General features: G+C 40.7%; 1 protein-coding gene across 1 annotated transcript in view; it reads right to left on the reverse strand.

Annotated features, from left to right (window-relative positions):
• The window catches only part of LOC132376418 (uncharacterized), a 79,194-nt gene that overhangs the window by 33,907 nt on the left and 30,118 nt on the right, over positions 1–15,169 (reverse strand). Inside the window, exon 3 of the mRNA XM_059942083.1 lies at positions 4,016–4,157. Within this exon, the coding sequence (XP_059798066.1) occupies positions 4,016–4,157 (142 nt within the window). The remainder of the gene's footprint in view (positions 1–4,015; positions 4,158–15,169) is intronic.

The raw sequence follows: 15,169 nt of genomic DNA on the forward strand, positions 1-15,169 counted from the left end.
CATATAGCTGATTTACTTCGTTATACAGCAGAAACTAACACAACACTATAAAGCAATTATATTTCAATAAAGATGTTTAAAAAAAACCCTTCCCTGAAAGTGTTTGGGAGTATGGGTCTTTTGAGCATGAGCTGCCTGTTCTCCTTGCTTGGCCCTGCAATAAACACTGTACTTCCCTTCACCACAACCTGGTGTCAGTAGGTTGGCTTTGCTTGGGTAGCAGACCCAAGTTTGGTTTGGTAATATTATCACAACATCATTCTGTTGGGCTCTATTTCCTTGGAAAATATTAGCTCCCCTTCCTGAGGGACAGGGTCTGACAGGCATTTCTGGGTTAACACAGGAACTGGGAAAGGCACCACTGGACCACCAGTGTTAATATGAAGTAGTAAAAGTATATGTCACAAAATCAAATTGTGACATTAAGCTAAAACATTCTGTCATCCCACTGGTAAATGGAGTGACTTGGTTTCACCTGGTTGGACTATAAGACATTACATATCTTTGTATTTCCTAAGTCATTTCCTTCTATCTAGATTAAAATTGTAGGGATGGCGCATATCTGCAAAGACCCTCCTGGGTAAAAGTAGTTTGTGTTTTAGTTTTCAAAGAACAGCAAGGTTGTAGAATTCTGGTTTTCCTAAATATGATTTGGAAGGTAGGATGCTGACTGTCCTAATGATGATATATTTATTCTAAATTTCCATTTGCCTTGGCAAAAATTGCCTTAAATTTAAAATAGCAGTCTGAGTTTATACAATGTGATTTTAGTCTCTAAATTCAAAACATGTCATGGAATAAGCAAGTTGCATAATGACTTGGAGGGCTTCGTTGGTCACAGTAGTACTTAGTAAGTAGTTGTTAACTGGCCTGTGCTGGTTACCAGTCAATGGAATTTGGAGGCTAGGTCAGGACATTCAGTCCTGGAAGAGTAAAATCAAAAAACATCTCCCCTGATTTATTAGACCATAAGCACTGAACATTGCCTGCTTCCTTCTATTATTACATTTTGGACCTACCCTCTTTCAACAAGTCTGCTGAGCTGTAACCCAGCACCTCTCTGATAAAACACTCATGTTTCTCAGAATTTCCTACAGACTTCATATTATAGTTACCCCACAGTGTTTTTTTGTTTTGTTTTTTTTTTAATGGCCTGAGATTCTTAGCTGCTAGGGAAAATGCTAGAAGATAACAATGTCAACAGGAGTTTCCAAAGTCCTAATGAAAGTCTGGTCCTAAATGAACAAATGAGTTTGGGACATACAAGCTATTTCCTGGTTGTATTTCCGTTTCTATTCTCTTGCTTTTACTGAAATAGAACCACTGATTTTGAGAGGCTGGCTGGAAATATTTAGAGACTGGATACTCCATAAACAGTGTCTCAGTCTGTTCAGGCTGTTATAATGAAGTCCCATAGACTGGCTGGCTTATAAACAACAGAAATTTATTTATCTCGGTTCTAGAAGCTGAAGTCTGAGATCAGAGTGCCCCATTGACTGGTTTTGGCAAGGGCCCTATTCCAGGATGCAGACTGCTAACTTCTCATAGCCTCCTGTGGTACAAAGAGAGCCAGCTAGTTCTCTGACCTCTTCTTATAAGGACACCAATCCCATGCATGAGGGCTCCACTCTCATGACGCGATCACTTCCCCAAAGCTCCACTTCTAAAGCCACCACGTTGGAGATTAAATTTCAACATATGAATTTTGGGGGGACACATTCAATCCAAAACAAGCAGCTTTCTGCTCCTTGTGCTTTAGAATGTTTGGGGAATGGGGATGGGATACAGTACCTTGACAATGTTCATGTGTAATCTTTTCAGAAAAATCAAGAGAAATGTGTTTTAATTACTAAAAAAATATTAAACACTACATGTCTATATTAATTAAGTGCCTACTCTGTACAAGACAGACACTATGTTTGCCCTCATGGGACTTCTATTTTATCAGCATCTTCACTGTAAATAAAGGGGCGGTTGCCTCTTCAACCATTCCTTCCATGAAGTTTAGTAGTGGGTGTCACTAGCAGGACTGAAACATCAGGCTGTATCAGGACATCAATATCAAAATGGAGAAACACTGAGACAATAAGAATAATATAGGACTTCCCTGGTGGCGCAGTGGTTGAGAATCCGCCTGCCAATGCAGGGGACATGGGTTCGAGCCCTGGTCTGGGAAGATCCCACATGCCGCGGAGTAACTAAGCCCGTGTGCCACAACTACTGAGCCTGCGTGCCACAACTACTGCAGCCCGTGTGCCTAGAGCCTGTGCTCTGCAACAATGAGAAGCCACTGCAGTGAGAAGCCCGCACACCGCGACAAAGTGTAGCCCCCGCTCGCCGCAACTAGAGAGAGCCCGAGCGCAGCAACGAAGACCCAATGCAGCCAATAAATAAATAAATAAATGTATATATATAAAAAAAGAATAATATAGGAGGAGGTGGGAGTGGAGGGGAAAAAAGAATTAAAAGAAATGTGTGCTTTAGTGAATAGAGGTAGGGGTAGGGAGGGAGGCACCAGGGATTGTGTTGGGAACCACTCAGTGGTCCCGACCACCCAGCCCTGAAGTACATGCTGCCCATTCTTATAACATTTTACGCCGCTTGAAAGGTAAGATCCTGTTCTCATGTAAAAAGTCAAGGAGCTGATATTATCAGTTTGGGCCAGTCATCCAGATCAGATTCAGTCGAGTTGCTGAGAGAAAGCAGCGGGATTTCTGACTGCCAGTCTAGACTATACTTTCCCCCTTTTATGGCTCATTATAAAAATATTTGTGCTGACCTGTAAGCCGATAAGTGCCAACTGGAGTCAACCCACTGGAGAGGAAAATTATTTATGATTACAATTTGGCTGCAAGGCTTCGTGAGTATTTCTGCTACCCTGAATCAAGAGCTGAAATTAGCAAGACCCCCAAACTGCATTTTCTCACTTCTGTGGAAAAGGTATTTAGTAGCTTCGTTGGATCGCAATCGTTACTTGTCCTCAGGATACATCCAAATGGCTGTTGCTTAGCTTTTCCCTAATCATACAGTGTCTTTGCGGCCTCACTCGTCCTCCCATTAAACTCACTTCTTGACAGATTTTCCCTTTTCTTTTAAAAGCCTCTCCTGGTCTGTTGGGTTATGTACTGAACTATTTATTTTGTGTGTGGGTTGTTTCTGTGACTCCTCCTGGCTCAAAAATGTGATGACTGAATCTACCTTTTCAGCTCTGAGCATCATGGAAATCCTTACCCCAATGCACAGGCACCTGTTTCACTTCCAAAGCCCTCCGGAGTTTGCTTATCTGTGGCTGTTGAGCTCAGTAGCTCAGATACTGCTGACGAGGCCAAGGTTATGGTTTTGATGTGTAGGGGACAGTTAGCACCTGTCCCACAGATCAGCCTGTACTCGGGACCCAGAGAGGTGCCCTGCACATGTATGGCCATGGTCCTGTAGGACCAGAGCAGAGACTGAAGGCAACTCTGAATAAATCGGTCATCATAAAAACAACCCCTTTGTGAGCCTTCTTGATGAGGGGTCTCAGCTCGGTAGCAACTCCTTTGCATATGACTTTGAGGGTGTAAATATGTGGTAGATCCACCTGCGAGTTTTTAAAGTGAGAACTTGACAGGTTTGGGCTAGTCCCAGAAAGCAGACTAAGCAAAATTACGATGGTGCCAGTACATGGGGTGGAGTTTCCATAAGAGTTAGGACACTGCTGCTCAATTTCCTGCCTCTTCAGCCATGGAAAAAACCAGCTGCAGTTTTCTTCAAAAACCATTCTATAAATGACTCTATGTGCTCAAGGGTGACCGGATGCAAAGAACTTTGCAGAAAGGTCTTCTCTGGTCAGTGAGAAGCCAGTTGTTTAACCAACATCATGGACTGAGTATATACCTTGTGGCCAGTTACCCCATCGAAAGAAAGGAAGCAAAAGTGAACGTTCTGTGTTTTAGAGGGTTCGGGGAAAAGACTTCAAAACATGTGAAAAAGATACAAAGAAGTCAACAATAGAAACATAAGAAAATACACTTACCTACATGAACTTGAACACAAGTAACCAAGTTTATCAATGTTAAGTAAGTATCAAGCTTATCAATGGACAGTTTCTTGAATGAAGTGATTCTTGAGCAGAGTTTTGAAGATGTGCCCAATACAGCATCATCGGAAGGATATTCCTGCAGAGATATCAGACATGAATGGGGTTTACTGGGTGGGTTGCACACGAGAGCACAGAGTGTGAGCTGTGGACACACATTTCACCAGTGCCATTGTCTGTCCCATCTTAACCAGACAAAAATCTCTCCTCTAACTTAACAGCCCTTTGTAGCTAGTGGTGCCCAAATCCCCTCATGAAGACTCTGCACAGATATCCTAGTTCTCTCTCTGGATGTGTAGTACCATTGTACTTCTCTGCCTTGTGTGGCCATGTTGATTTGCCTTGGCCCGTAAAATAAGAATGAAGTGTCAGGTATTGCTTCCAGGAGAAAGCACTTAGTTGCCATTATGGGACACAGCTGTTCTCTTTTTCTTGGGGCAACAATTATAAATGCCTGTGTTGGGAGAGCCTCCTGTGTTGAACAGAGGCCCCTGATGACCTGCATTGGACACACAGCACAATAAAAAAATAAACCTCTTTATTCCCGTCTTGCCCCTAGGTTCTTCATGACCTTTTTTTTTTTTTTTTCTTACATTCCATATATATGTGTTAGCATACGGTATTTCTTTTTCTCTTTCTGACTTACTTCACTCTGTATAAAGACACAGACCTACTAGAGAATGGACTTGAGGATATGGGGAGGGGGAAGGGTAAGCTGTGACCAAGTGAGAGAGTGGCATGGACATATATACACTACCAAAAGTAAAATAGATAGCTAGTGGGAAGCAGCCGCATAGCACAGGGAGATCAGCTCAGTGCTTTGTGACCACCTAGAGGGGTGGGGTAGGGAGGGTGGGGTAGGGAGGGTGGGAGGGAGGGAGACGCAAGAGGGAAGAGATATGGGAACATATGTATATGTATAACTGATTCACTTTGTTATAAAGCAGAAACTAACACACCATTGTAAAGCAATTATACTCCAATAAAGATGTTAAAAAAATAAATAAAAAATAAACCTCTGTTGTGTTAAGCCGCTGAGATTTGAGAATTGCTTGTTGCTTTAGCATAACCTAGTCTTTGCTAGACGATTCAGCTGTACTTACATTTTCGCTATGTCTGGCCTTTCTTTCACTCCTCAGCTCTCTACACTCTGATTTCTCTAACATTTGAATGAAACTATTGTGGAAAGTTCACAGAGTTGCCATATACGATAGTTTTGGGCTTTATCTTATAGGACACCTTTGCTGTATTTAATACTGTGGACCACTTCTTTCTTAAAATTCTTTTTTCCCTTGGCTTCCATGATATAACTCTTTCAACTCAACTTTTAGATCATTGGTTATGTGTTTTAGGAATAAAACCTAAATGAATCTCATCTACTCGCCCAGTTTTTAACTAATATGTATGTAACTAATATGCTGATAACAAATATGTACATCCTGCTCCAGTATGTACCCTACAGCATAGACTTGTACATACAAAGGTCATTCAAAAACAACATGTCTACAGCTGAGTCTGTCTCTGCTCCCAGATCTGGTCATTCTTCGAAGTCACAAATTGGTTAACTGGGGATCTGCCTGGATTTCTCTCTCTCCTTTAAAGGTAGCTTCCCAATATCATTTGTGACCAGATGTTATCAGTTCTGTTTCTAAATTTTATCTCCCCATATTTTCTTTCTATACTCACTTCTCTATCATCAAGGCTATAATCCAAGTCCTTATTATTTATCTACTAGCTTCTTTAATAGCTTCTGGATTGGTCTTCCTACATCAATCCATTCTCCATGGACCTTTTGGAGACGTCTTTCTAAAATACAAAAATTATCATGTTTATGTCCTCTTACTTGAAATGTTTGATGTCACCTCATTACATTGGAGTTGAAATCCAAATTCTTTGCAGGGCTCTTAGTGGGCCTTACCTAGCAGACTGGCTTCATCACCGGCTGCATATGTTTCCCCCTCCTGCCATGCTGTTCCTCTTTCAGTCCTCTGGACCATGTTTTTCCTACCTCTGTGCCCTTGTACATGCTGTCCCCTGGACGTGGACTTTATTCACCTGGATAATGTCTATTTTTTATTTTAAAAGCCACCTACTCATCGTCTCTCCTGGAAAGCCTCCCATACTTTCCAGCTTTGGGTTTTAGAGGTCTTGTCTCCATGTTCCATCACACTCATACACTGACTGGTGGAAGGCCGTGGACGTACCAGTTTCTCCTCCAAAACTGTGTGTTGCTCAACACTATAAACCCACACTACATCTCTCTATTCCCCACACCTCTTAAATGCCTGACGTCCATTAGGTACGCAATAAATGTTTGATGAATGAATAGCTGATGGATCTGGAAGGCCATGATTGTGAGCTTTGCTTTTAACTGAAGAATTTGGGGGAGATAGTACAGACATTTAAGAAGGGGATAATACCCAAATGATACTTGCAGAGGGTTAGAGTAGAAGGGAGTAGGCATTTGAAATCTTTCAGAGATGGTGTGAAGTGTTGATGGTAAGAATGGGGAGGAAATGAGAAGTTGTAGGCCTATGACTTTCGATCCCCCAGAATTTCATTTTTTACAATATCACCGTAGCTCACACCTGCTATGGTTCATGTTGGTATAAAGTGTTGAAGGCAGAATTATTAACTACTTTGTAAATTCAACAGCAGGGAAACCATTGAAGGTAAACATTGAAGCCTTAAATTTTAATCTTCACAAAGTCTTCCACAGTTTTAACAATAATGTTGTCTTAATTTTGACATCCATGAAATGATCTAAGATACTTAGCCTATATCTTATATGTCTTTCTATGGTTTTCTTTCTTACACTCTTTACTAGGAAGGCTAACTTCTTCTCTTATTCTATCAACAACCCTCGGCTATTTTACTTTACTTCTGCCTTTTTTCCCCCCTCACTGGAAGGTCCAGAGGTCCTGGAGATGGAGCAATGGTGATGGAGATGGTCAGCTCCTACTAGAACCACACAAGTGGTGACAAATAAGCCTTCCAACACTTCTTGGGCTCTGGAATCCTGTGTCCTCCCAATTCTTTCAGGGCTGGCAGCTTGTGCATCTTTAGCAAAAGCTAGGCATCATTTCAAATGTCATACTGCAGAGAAATCACTTTCCCTGTCACAAGAAAGAAAACAGAGAGACAGTGGAGAAATGCCTTCTTATATCTGAAACCCAGCACTGTCAGCCACTTGGAACCTGCCTCCCAGACTCTGTCTGGCCTTGGCTTGGAGCAGGCAGGGTTGCTGTGTTGCACAAGGAGGTGCAGAAACAAACATGGGCACAAAACCAAATACTTGACTGCAAGAAATGTTCTGCAAGTTATAAAACTGAAATACTACTTCCAGCTGTCACTTTATGCAAGGATTAAGTTGAGCTCAAGGGACTGCAGAAACTAAAGAAAGAAAGTGAATTATTCATTACAGTATCTATTCAAGTTGCAGAAGATGCCAGGGTTTTTTTTTTTTTTTTTTTCTACTGATGGATTACTTGTGATCTCTTTGTCTATTTATCTACTCACTCACTCACTCACTTGTCTTCGTGTATATATATGAAGTCATGTTGTTGCTGCTAAGATGGATGGCAAAGCTTCATATTCTTTTTTCCTGTATCCAAAAGCATCCTGCCCATTGGTCACTTGTCTTGTAGTACATCTTTCCCCTTGTGGTGGCTTGCTCTTAGCCTCATGGTCTGCACAAAGCATTGATGTTGAAATGAACATCATCATCCAATGATCAGGGGATAAGTGCACTGAACACAGCCAAGTGCCTCTTAAGGCTCTTTGACTGATAGGCTGAGCTTGGACGTGTTCTCATCATTGTTTTCCAGCCACTGATCTCCATGATGTATAGCTCTTCTTCCTATTGCCCTATCAAAGGTCTTCCTCATTGGCTCAGCAGCCAAGAAGTGATAAGATAACACGTCCATGCTCATACATGACCACGACCCCTCAGTCTCTGGGTTTAGTTTTGGCTTCCACTGGCTTAGTTTTGCCCCTGAGGCTAGCAGTGGCTCAGAAGTATGTAGCAGATACATAGAAGGTGCCGTAGCCCCCTTTTGCCCTGTCCCAATCCTATATTTACCTTTCTTTTTTTTTTTTAACATCTTTATTGGAGCATAATTGCTTTACAATGGTGTGTTAGTTTCTGCTTTATAACAAAGTGAATCAGCTATACATATACATATATCCCCATAACTCTTCCTTCTTACATCTCCCTCCCTCCCACCCTCCCTATCCCACCCCTCTAGGTGGTCACAAAGCACCGAGCTGATCTCCCTGTGCTATGTGGCTGCTTCCCACTAGCTATCGGTTTTACATTTGGAAGTGTATATATGTCCATGCCACTCTCTCACCTTGTCCCAGCATACCCTTCCCCCTCCCCGTGTCCTCAAGTCCATTCTCTAGTAGGTCTGCATCTTTATTCCCGTCCAGCCCTTAGGTTCTTCATGACCATTTTTTTTTTGATTCCATATATATGTGTTAGCATACGGTATTTGTTTTTCTCTTTCTGACTTACTTCACTCTGTATGACAGACTCTAGGTCCATCCACCTCACTACAAATAACTCAATTTCATTTTTTTTTATGGCTGAGTAATATTCCATTGTATATATGTGCCACATGTTCTTTATCCATTCATTTGTCAATAGACACTTTGGTTGCTTCCATGTCCTGGCTATTGTAAATAGAGCTGCGGTGAACATTGTGGTACATGACTCTTTTTTTTTTTTTGAAGCAGCCAGAAATCCAGTTTTTTTTCATGGGAAACCAGATGACCTTTTTTTTTTTTTTTTTTTTTTTTTAAATTATTTATTTATGGCTGTGTTGGGTCCTCGTTTCTGTGCTAGGGCCTTCTCTAGTTGCGGCAAGTGGGGGCCACTCTTCATCGCGGTGCGCGGGCCTCTCACTATCACGGCCTCTCTTGTTGCGGAGCACAGGCTCCAGACGCGCAGGCTCAGTAATTGTGGCTCACGGGGCCTAGCTGCTCCGCGGCATGTGGGATCCTCCCAGACCGGGGCTCGAACCCGTGTACCCTGCATTGGCAGGCAGACTCCCAACCACTGCGCCACCAGAGAAGCCCCACATGACTCTTTGAATTATGGTTTTCTCAGGGTATATGCCCAGTAGAGGAATTGCTGGGTTGGACGGTAGTTCTATTTTTAGTTTTTTAAGGAACATCCATACTGTTCTCCATAGTGGCTGTATCAATTTACATTCCCACCAACAGTGCAAGAGAGTTCCCTTTTCTCCACACCCTCTCCAGCATTTATTGTTTATAGATATTTTGATGATGGCCATTCTGACCGGTTTCAGATGATATCTCACTGTAGTTTTGATCTGCATTTCTCTAACGATTAATGATGTTGAGCATTCTTTCATGTGTTTGTTGGCAATCTGTATATCTTCTTTGGAGAAATGTCTATTTAGGTCTTCTGCCCATTTTTGGATTGGGTTGTTTGTTTTTTTGATATTGAGCTGTATGAGCTGATTGTAAATTTTGGAGATTAATCCTTTGTCAGTTGCTTCATTTGCAAAAATTTTCTCCCATTCTGAGGGTTGTCTTTTGGTCTTATTTATGGTTTCCTTTGCTGTGCAAAAGCTTTTAAGTTTCATTAGGTCCCATTTGTTTATTTTTGTTTTTATTTCCATTTCTCTAGGAGGTGGGTCAAAAAGGATGTTGCTGTGATTTATGTCATGGAGTGTTCTGCCTATGTTTTCCTCTAAGAGTTTTATAGTGTCTGGCCTTACATTTAAGTCTTTAATCCATTTTGAGTTTATTTTTGTGTATGGTGTTAGGGAGTGTTCTAATTTCATTCCTTTATATGTAGCTGTCCAGTTTTCCAAGCACCACTTATTGAAGAGGCTGTCTTTTCTCCATTGTATATTCTTGCCTCCTTTGTCAAAAATAAGGTGACCATATGTGTGTGGCTTTATATCCTGTACCACTGATCTATATTTCTGTTTTTGTGCCAGTACCATACTGTCGTGATCACTGTAACTTGTAGTATAGTCTGAAGTCAGGAGCCTTATTCCTCTAGCTCCATTTTTCTTTCTCAAGATTGCTTTGGCTATTCGGGATCTTTTGTATTTCCATACAAATTGTGAAATTTTTTGTTCTAGTTCTGTGAAAAATGCCACTGATAGTTTGATAGGGATTGCATTGAATCTGTAGATTGCTTTGGGTAGTATAGTCATTTTCACAATGTTGATTCTTCCAATCCAAGAACACGGTATATCTCTCCATCTATTTGCATCATCTTTAATTTCTTTCATCAGAATCTTATGGTTTTCTGCATACAGGTCTTTGTCTCCGTAGGTAGGTTTATTCCTAGGTATTTTATTCTTTTTGTTGCAATGGTAAATGGGAGTGTTTCCTTAATTTCTCTTCAGATTTTTCATCATTAGTGTATAGGAATGGAAGAGATTTCTGTGCATTCATTTTGTATCCTGCTACTTTACCAAATTCATTGATTAGCTCTAGTAGTTTTCTGGTAGCATCTTTAGGATTCTCTATGTATAGTATCATGTCATCTGCAAACAGTGACAGCTTTACTTCTTCTTTCCCGATTTGGATTCCTTTTATTTCTTTTTCTTCTCTGACTGCTGTGGCTAAAACTTCCAAAACAATGTTGAATAACTGTGGTGAAAGTGGGCAACCTTGTCTTTTTCCTGATCTTCATGGAAATGGTTTCACTTTTTCACCACTGAGGACGATGTTGGCTGTGGGTTTGTCATATATGGCCTTTATTATGTTGAGGTAAGTTCCCTCTATGCCTACTTTCTGGAGGGTTTTTATCATAAATGGGTGTTGAATTTTGTCAAAAGCCTTTTCTGCATCTATTGAGATGATCATATGGTTTTTATTCTTCAGTTAGTTAATATGGTGTATCACATTGATTGATTTGCATATATTAAAGAATCCTTGCATTCCTGGGATAAACCCCACTTGATCATGATGTATGATCCTTTTAATGTGCTGTTGGATTCTGTCTGCTAGTAGTTTGTTGAGGATTTTTGCATCTATGTTCATCAGTGATATTGGCCTGTAGTTTTCTTTCTTTGTGACATCTTTGTCTGGTTTTGGTATCAGGGTGATGGTGGCCTCGTGGAATGAGTTTGGCAGTGTTCCTCCCTCTGCTATATTTTGGAAGAGTTTGAGAAGGATAGGTGTTAGCTCTTCTCTAAATGTTTGATAGAATTTGCCTGTGAAGGCATCTGGTCCTGGGCTTTTGTTTGTTGGAAGATTTTTAATCAAAGTTTCAATTTCAGTGCTTGTGATTGGTCTGTTTATATTTTGTATTTCTTCCTGGTTCAGTCTCAGAAGGTTGTGCTTTTCTAAGAACGTGTCCATTTCTTTGAGGTTGTCCATTTTATTGGCATATAGTTGCTTGCAGTAATCTCTCATGATCCTTTGTATTTCTGCAGTGTCAGTTGTTACTGCTGCTTTTTCATTTCTAATTCTATTGATTTGAGTCTTCTGCCTTTTTTCTTGATGAGCCTGGCTAATGGTTTACAAATTCTGTTTATCTTCTCAAAGAATCAGCTTTTAGTTTTATGGATCTTTCTATTGTTTCCTTCATTTCTTTTTCATTTATTTCTGATATTATTTCTTTCCTTCTGCTAACTTTGGATTTTTTTCGTTCTTCTTTCTATAGTTGCTTTAGGTGTAAGGTTAGGTTGTTTATTTGAGATGTTTCTTGTTTCTTAAGGTAGGATTGTATTGCTATAAATTTCCCTCTTAGAACTACTTTTGCTGCATCCCATAGGTTTTGGGTCGTTGTGTTTTCATTGTCATTTGTTTCTAGGTATTTTTTGATTTCCTCTTTGATTTCTTCAGTGACCTCTTGGTTATTTAGTAGTGTATTGTTTAGCTTCCAGGTGTTTGTATTTTTTACAGATTTTTTTCCTGTAATTGATATCTAGTTTCAGAGCGTTGTGGTCAGAAAAGATACTTGATATGATTTCAATTTTCTTAAATTTACCAAGGCTTGATTTGTGACCCAAGATATGATCTATCCTGCAGAATGTTCCATGAGGACTTGAGAAGAAAGTGTATTCTGTTGATTTTGGATGGAATGTCCTATAAATATCAATTAAGTCCATCTTGTTTAATGTATCATTTAAACCTTCTGTTTCCTTATTTATTTTCATTTTGGATGATCTGTCCATTGGTGAAAGTGGGGTGTTAAAGTTCCCTACTATGATTGTGTTACTGCTGATTTCCCCTTTTATGGCTGTTAGTATTTGCCTTATGTATTGAGGTGCTCCTATGCTGTGTGCATAGATAGTTACAATTATTATATCTTCTTCTTGGATTGATCTCTTGATCATTATGTAGTGTCCTTCTTTGTCTCTTGTAACATTCTTTATTTTAAAGTCTATTTTATCTGGTGTGAGAATTGCTACTCCAGCTTTCTTTTGATTTGCATTTGCAAGGAATATCTTTTCCCATCCCCTCACTTTGTCTGTATGTGTCCCTAGGTTTGAAGTGTGTCTCTTGTAGACAGCATGTATATGGATCTTGTTTTTGTATCCATTCAGCCAGTCTATGTCTTTTGGTTGGAGCATTTAATCCATTTACATTTAAGGTAATTATCGATATGTATGTTCCTATTACCGTGTTCTTAATTGTTTGAGGTTTGTTACTGTAGGTCTTTTCCTTCTCTTGTGTTTCCTCCCTACAGAAGTTCCTTTAGCATTTGTTGTAAAGCTATTTTGGTGGTGCTGAATTCTCTTAGCTTTTGCTTGTCTGTAAAGGTTTTAATTTCTCTGTTGAATCTGAATGAGATCCTTGCTGGGTAGAGTAATCTTGGTTGTAGGTTTTTCCTTTTCATCACTTTAAATATATCCTGCCACTCCCTTCTGGCTTGCAGAGTTTCTGCTGAAAGATCAGCTATTAAACTTATGGGGATTCCCTTATATGTTATTTGTTGTTTTTCCCTTGCTGCTTTTAATATGTTTTCTTTGTATTTAATTTTTGACAGTTTGATTAATATGTGTCTTGGCGTGTTCCTCTTGGATATATCCTGTATGGGATTCTCTGTGCTTCCTGGACTTGATTAACTATTTCCTTTCCCATATTAGGGAAGTTTTCAACTATAATCTATTCATATATTTTCTCCGTCCCTTTCTTTCTCTCTTCTTCTTCTGGGACAGCTATATTTCTAACGTTGGTGCATTTAATGTTGTCCCAGAGGTCTCTGAGGCTGTCCTCAATTCTTTTCATTCTTTTTTCTTTATTCTGCTCTGCAGTAGTTATTTCCACTATTTTATCTTCCAGGTCACTTATCCCTTCTTCTGCCTCAGTTAATCTGCTATTGATTCCTTCTAGAGAATTTTTAATTTCATTTATTGTGTTGGTCATTATTATTATTATTTTTTTTTTAATTATTAGCACCTTTAATTATTTATTTATTTATTTATTTATTTTTTGCCTGCGTTGGGTCTTCGTTTCTGCGTGAGGTCTTCCCCTAGTTGCGGCGAGTGGGGGCCACTCTTCATCGCGGTGTGCGGGCCTCTCACTATCGCGGCCTCTCTTGTTGCGGAGTACAGGCTCCAGATGCGCAGGCTCAGTAATTGTGGCTCACGGGCCTAGTCGCTCCGCGGCATGTGGGATCCTCCCAGACCAGGGCTCGAACCCGTGTCCCCTGCATCGGCAGGCAGACTCTCAACCACTGCACCACCAGGGAAGCCCGGTCATTATTTTTTTGTTTGCTCTTTATTTCTTCTAGGTCCTTGTTAAACTTTTCTCCATTCTATTTCCAAGATTTTGGATCATCTTTACTATCATTACTCTGAATTCTTTTTCAGGTAGACTGCCTATTTCCTCTTCATTTCTTTCGTCTGGTGGGTTTTTACCTTACTCCTTCATCTGCTGTGTGTTTCTCTGTTTTCTCATTTTGCTTAACTTTCTGTGTTTGGGGTCTCCTTTTCACAGGCTGCAGGTTCGTACTTCCCATTGTTTTTGGTGTCTGCCCCCAGTGGCTAAAGTTGGTTCAGTAGGTTGTGTAGGCTTCCTGGTGGAGGGGACTAGTGCCTGTGTTCTGGTGAATGAGGCCAGATCTTGTGTCTCTGGTGGGCAGGTCCGCGTCTGGTGGTGTGTGTTAGGGTGTCTGTGAACTTAGTATTAACTTAGGCAGCCTCTCTGCTAATGGGTGGGGTTGTGTTCCTGTCTTGCTAGTTGTTTGGCATAGGTGTCCAGCACTGTATCCTGCTGCTCATTGAGTGGAGCTGGGTCTTGCCGTTGAGATGGAGATCTCTGGGAGATTTTCACCGTTAGATGTTACCTGGAGCTGGGAGGTCTCTGGTGGACCAATGTCCTGAACTTGGCTCTCCCACCTCAGAGGCACAGGCCTGATGCCCGGCCGGAGCACCAAGATCCTGTCATCCACATGGCTCAGGATATAAGGGAGAAAAAAAGAAAGAAAAAAAGAAAAATAAATAAACAAATAAAATTAAGTTATTAAAATAAAAAATAATTATTAAAAAAAATTTAAACTAATTAAAAAAAAGAAGAAAGAAAGAAGAGAGTGACCAAACCAAAAAACAAATCTACCAATGATAACAAGCGCTAAAAACTATAGTAAAAAAAAAAAACAAAAAATTAAAAAACAGACAGACAGAACCCTAGGACAAATGGTAAAAGAAAAGCTGTACAGAGAAAATCACACACAGAAGCATACACATACACACTCACAAAAGGAGAAAAAGGAAAAAAAAAATATCGTTGCTCCCAAAGTCCACCTCCTCAATTTGGGATGATTCGTTGTCTATTCAGGTATACCACAGATGCAGGGTACATCAAGTTGATTGTGGAGCTTTAATCCGCTGCTTCTGAGGCTGCTGGGAGAAATTTCCCTTTCTCTTCTTTGTTCGCACAGCTCCCGGGATTCAGCTTTGGATTTGGCCCCGCCTCTGCGTGTAGGTCGCCTGAGGGCGTCTGTTCTTCGCTGAGACAGGACGGGGTTAAAGGAGCAGCTGATTCGGGGGCTCTGGCTCACTCAGGCCGGGGGGAGGGAGGGGTACGGATGCGGGGCGAGCCTGCGGCGGCAGAGGCCGGCGTGACGTTGCACCAGCCCGAGGCGCGCCGTGT

Source organism: Balaenoptera ricei, chromosome 12 (assembly GCF_028023285.1).
Source record: "Balaenoptera ricei isolate mBalRic1 chromosome 12, mBalRic1.hap2, whole genome shotgun sequence".
NCBI lineage: Eukaryota > Metazoa > Chordata > Mammalia > Artiodactyla > Balaenopteridae > Balaenoptera > Balaenoptera ricei.